We start from the raw sequence: 5684 nt of genomic DNA on the forward strand, positions 1-5684 counted from the left end.
CTCTCTCTCTCTCTCTCTCTCTCTCTCTCTCTCTCTCTCTCTCTCTGGAAAAACCATTTTTTTTCAAGTTTGGCTCAAAATCTCTATGTGAGTGGCCCAGTGGCGGATGTCGTGAGTGCAAGTGTTATGGGCGCTGGCCAGGCCATCCCCATCCCTCCCAGTCTCCCTACTCTGTGGGTCTCTTGGCTTCTCCCCCTCTCCCCTCACAAAAAAGGCCGGTAGGAAGGGAAGCCAAGCACTTTCGGTTTTTACCCTCTCATCCTGGGCAGCCTAATCCCAGTGTTCTTGCCCAGAAATCCTAGGCTGTGCAGGCCAAGAAAGCAAGCTCTGGTCCCACTCTGCTCCAGAGTAAATTGAGATTTTGCCCATTTCCTGGGGGTGTCTGCGGTGGGGTCCTCACCAACCAGCCCAGAGGACTGAAATGGTTTTAGGTACTTGTCGAAAAAGTCTCCAAAATAGCATTTTGAGCGCCCACTGCCTTATCTTCATCTCCACAGAAGATTCCTCAGGGATAGTCTGGGCTAAGAAATAATCTTTCTGGATCCATAGTGACAGACCTCTCTTTAGGAATTTAAATTCTAGTTCCCCCTTCTCTGGTTGCACCCCAAGTGCCTTCCCATTGAAGAGCCTGCTCCACACAATTATGAACTGAGGGTTTCCATTTGCTCAGAAAGACAATGACTTCCCAAAATCAGCTTAGGAAAAAGGAACTCTTCCTCAAAAACAGGCATCACATGTCCTTTGCATTTATTGTTGGAGCAACCCTGGGGAACACGGGAAAGTAGATGTCCCTGCTGGTCAGTCCCCACATTCTCCCAGGCTTGGCCGCACAGGCTTCAGTACCTGCCTGAACAGTGTGTCCATGTTTGCACTGGATATGTGTATCAATTCTAGTAACATTTCCCACCCAGTAAGTTCCTAAGTGGACGGTGACTTCAGCAGGAAATGGCGCTGCATCCTCTAGGGCAGATCATTTGTAGCCCAGAGAAAGTTCCAATGACCTTGGATATTTTTATTAAAGGACTTCTGTTGCTATCTGTCAGCAAAAGTCATTTTCTTCCTAAGAAAAGCCAGTGGGCCCTCATTTTGCTTAAGGAAACCAGAACAGCAGCAAGGTCCACTGAGCTGTCCACCCAGGTGACCAAAGATTGGGCAAACACTGGGAAAACAGAGGAACAGGGATGTAAAGTGGCAACATCTTCTGCAGCAAATAATAAAACTATGCTTTCTTACACAAGCAAGTGGGGTGAGTTATTGGGTCCTCCCACGCCTAGATCAGTGTGCCCTACTCCATGCACTTGGAGCTGAGCAAAGAGATTATTCAATTTGCAAATTTTCAGAGAAATAATCTCAGTCAATTTGCCTCTTTATCTTCTTTCTTTCTACTCAAATGAAAGCAGAGCTTTATGGCCCTCCTTTTCATCTTGGAGAATGAAGGCTGGAAAGGCTCTGCACTGAAAGGGCAGCCATATTTGTGCTTTTTCCCCTGTGCAGAGGTAAGCAATTTATTGATCCTTGTGGAATTTTACAAAATGGCATCCCTGAACTGACTTCTTTAGAAGCCAGAGAGCTGCACATGTTTTTTTGTGTTTCTGATCCTTGCAACTAAGTCATCCCCAAAGGCTTGGCTTTTTCAATCAATGTTAACATTGGAGGGTCCCAAAATTTCTTTAAACAGCTTACCAAACTGTTTAAATGCAGTTTAAAGGCAAACCATCTTCAGGCAGGATGCCGCAGTTCAGGGAAAACAGAAAAAAGAAAAAAAAAAAAAAAACCTGCCTGGGTTTACAAAGGGTACTCTGAAGGTTTATGCAAATTTCTGCAGCAAAAAACGTTTGCGTGTCGCCACACTGCTTGCATGTGTACGGATCTGAGCCAGTGTGGAAGGCATCCTGTGTGCTCCTCACCGCTAGTCTGTCAGCTGGAGATGCCATGATGGGGGTGGGGGTGGGGATGTCTAGCCATTGTAGAGAAGGTGGTTGAATGTGTTTGTGAGATGTGTAGCCCCTCAAGGTCTTTAGACAAAGGTACAGGCTTTCCTGAGTACAAAACGCAACACAGACATAGATATTATAACCAACATTATTTGCATGTGTGTAATACGTGCACATACAAATTCATATCATCAATTACACCAGCAATTGTAACAGTCATTTTCTATACTTGAGCTATGATTTTACCATGGTTTACGGGATTGGTGGAGCAAGAAGGCACATTTCTAGACCATCACTGAATGCTGCTGAAATGACATTTTCCCTTCCTTTTCTTCCTTGATTTCCACATCCACCCATGCACTTTGTCCCTTACCTGAGAGTTGCAAAATCAGGAGCTGTAAAATTGGCATGTGGGCGCTTTCTTGAGCGGCAGACAGAAACGTTTGCTAATAAGCTGGATTCCCTGATATCCAGGGCAGCTGGAATGCAGCCAGCACCGGTCTTTGCCGTTTTGCCCCAAGCTATTCCCTAGCCAGGCTCTCATCCCTAGGCATCCTTGCTCTCTACCAGCCAACAGCAGTCTCAGGAAGTGCACAGAGCCAAACTATTCCCAAATTCAGTATGTTTGCAGCTGTCTCCTCGCGTGCAAATGTTTAAACCTCAGCCACCCATGACTTTAAATTGTCTTTCCTGGCTTAGGTTGACAAATGTCACAGCCATGGCCTCTTCCCTGGACAGAAAGCCAAGTGCTGCTTTGTCTCTGACCCAGTCAGTGCCGACATTTCTCGGGTCCATGATGCAGCAGGCAAACAGCTCACCTACTGACACCTAAAGAGGTGAGGCTGATTTAAAAAGCAAAAAATTCAGCTGGGCTTGGTGGTGCACCCTTGTAATCCCAGCATTCAGAGTGCTGAGGCAGGCATACTAGGCCAGCCTGCACTACATGAGATATCTTGTCTCAAACAAAAACTCTAAAGAATCTCTTTCTTACCTGTTCAACTAAAAACAATCTGCAAATTTAAAAATGTGTCTTTAAAAATAAATGTGGCTAGAAGAGGCAGGAAGCTTTCCAATGTCTAGAAAAAGTGCTTTCAATCTTGTAGGGAAACATCTTACTTTACTTGAATTTCTTCCTTTCCTCCCCTCTTTGCGCTCCCTCCCCTGCAAAATGGCAGCTGCAAGAGCAGCCTCCAATAGGAAAACGGGTATCTTGTTAACAACAGATGCCAAACCCTGGCATCAACCAAGACTCAGTGGAATTAAGCCTTGGTGTAGCCTGGGCTCGGGGATCATCCCCCACTGGGCTACAACTCTAGTCCTCTGCGAAGGTCAAAGCTTTGACAGTACTTGAGGATTATTTAGAGCAAAAAGAAGCATGGACGGCATGGCACAGCCCCGCCAGTCTTTTTGGGAGGAGTGTCTCCCACCTCCAGCATTTTTTTTTTTTTTTTTTAGTATGGAAGTGTGTTACCCCTCTCTTATCAAACAGAAGCCCCTAGCAAGTCCCAGCCTTCATGTGGGTCCTGCCCATTGTTCACAACTCAGGAAAAGGGATGTTTTCCGGCGCCGCGCTCAAAGACATTAGCTCTAGAAAGAGATTCATTTCTTTATTGAGGAGCTAGCTATGTTCTGGAGCGGCTGTTTACACTTAAGAGATTTCTGCGTTTGCTCTTACGGCTTATTTCAAATATGTGAGGCCGTATCTTCCCTGAAGAAGAGCAGAGGTCGTACCAACCGACATCTGAAATGCACACAGCAAGTAGGCTTAAAAGGAACATGCAAACAGATGCAGCGAACAGAGCGAAGGAATACAAATAAATATGGCACCTACTGAAATAATCACGATGACCCTGGTGCAGAAACCTAGCGGTTTTCAAGCAATTACAACTGAGATTCAAAATGAAAGCAAGGCAACTTGCAAGAGTAAAAACTGAGAATCTTGTAATTTGTTTTTCAAGTATTATTCACGCTAGATTATTTAATTGCCATAATTTGTATGAAGTACAATGATTCAATGTCAATTTTGACATTGTCCTGAAACTTGTCACTGGCCCAACACTTTTTTGCAGTTTACAGAAGCTGCAGAGCCTGGACTACATGTTACACTCTTCAGCTAACATGTGCTTTTCCAATATTTGGCCCAGACATTTCCCTGACATATTACATTTGCAAAATACTCAAAGAAACCTTTTAGGAGTAAACAAAAGACACCCAAACCACTCATTACAAAAGATAAAAGAAAAACCATAAATAATACATTTTAATCAAATAATAAAGTAAATATTCTGCAAGCATAATTTTTAAAAAATTAATAGACTTTTAAAATTTACTCACCATAAAGAAAAGATTTAAACTGTTCAAGTGCACTTGTTTGATTAATAAAGCATTTTATGTTCAATTTAGTGCTAATCATTAGGAAGTTTACGTTGTTGAGGCAAATCACCAGCTCAGACATTAAAAACTACCATTACAAAAATATAGCTACACGGTCAGTATCAAATTACCCTATCACAGGTCAGCGCAAGGACTGCTTCTGTGCCATACTAGAAATATTTTTTAAACACCCAAATCCCTCTCAAAGCATAGAAACCTCAAGAGCAGTGACATAAGGTAGCTTGAAACACAGATAAGGTCCTCTCAGGAAAAAAAAAAAAAAAAAAAAGATGGTGTCCACCAGCATATGCAAACCATTAGTTTTAACTGTCTGTGGTAAAATTTTAAAGGTAGAAGTTAATTCACAGGGCCTTCAGCTCTGTCTTCCTCCAGCTCTTGAGCCTCCTTCTTGGTTTCCCCGTCCTTCACCTCCTGCCGGGAAACGGGAAATTTGTCCTTGTTGTTCTCCTTTTTCCATTTCATTCTCCTGTTCTGGAACCAGATTTTTACCTGTCTCTCGGTGAGGGCTAGGGCGTGGGAAACCTCAATTCTTCTCTTCCTGGTCAGATAAGGGTTAAAAAGGAATTCCTTTTCCAGCTCTAGGGTTTGGAAGCGACTGTAGGTTTGTCTTCCTCGTCGTCTACCAGGAGCTGCTGATTAAAAGAAACAAAAACAGGGGAAATCAGTGTGTAAAAAATGTGACGGTGTCTGCATATTGCTGAAGGTTTCTGGAAGTGAAAGTAGTCTAAGGGCGAAAAAATATATATATATAGTCTTCACAGTAATTCTGTTCCCATCATCTCTATATGGTTTCTACTTTTTAAAAAAAAGTCTGTATTACTTTATGAATAAGAGCCACTGTGGCTGCACAAGAAGGAAAAGGAGGGGACAGGGAGAAGAAAGGGGAGTTTTAAAGCTAGAACGTGAGATGAAAGCAGATTTCTCCCCTTCTCCCCTCTTTAAAAAAAAAAAAATGCATCCCAACCTTGTGGTCTCATCCAGGGAAACATTTGAGAAGGAGACGCGCTCTGATTTAAGTGGTCTGGGTCCTCGCCAATATTACCACTGGACGATTTACAGTCAGGATATTGTACCAGCTCGGCCTCTTGCTGGGTCGTAAAAATCGGCTGTCTCTGTAAGTTATCGTATCCGTAAAACTTCGCGGGCTCCCCGTGACAGGCAATCCCGCCGCAGGGGGGAGGCGGAGGATGCGGAGGAGGTGGGGCGGCCTGGTAGGCAGCGGCTGGGCTGCCCCCGCCGGGGTGGAAGTAGTCCTGGCCGGGTCCCGGGCCGCCCCCACCGCCGCACCCGTGCCCCACCGGCGGCGGGGACGGGTGCGGGTGCGCGTGCGCCTGCGGGGGCGCGTGCGGGAAGCCG

At 44.8% G+C, this 5684-nt stretch overlaps 1 protein-coding gene across 1 annotated transcript; it reads right to left on the reverse strand.

Moving 5' to 3' along the window:
• Positions 1-3522: 3522 nt before the first annotated feature.
• Hoxd8 (homeobox D8) lies at positions 3523-5683 on the reverse strand (the record flags this gene model as incomplete). Its single annotated transcript, XM_004634794.2, has 2 exons — positions 3523-4957; positions 5293-5683. Coding segments are annotated over 2 exons (684 nt in total), but the record flags the coding sequence as incomplete, so codon positions are not given.
• Position 5684: the final 1 nt, after the last annotated feature.

The sequence above is a fragment of the Octodon degus genome, unplaced genomic scaffold (assembly GCF_000260255.1).
Source record: "Octodon degus isolate 3935 unplaced genomic scaffold, OctDeg1.0 scaffold00065, whole genome shotgun sequence".
Taxonomy (NCBI): Eukaryota; Metazoa; Chordata; class Mammalia; order Rodentia; family Octodontidae; genus Octodon; species Octodon degus.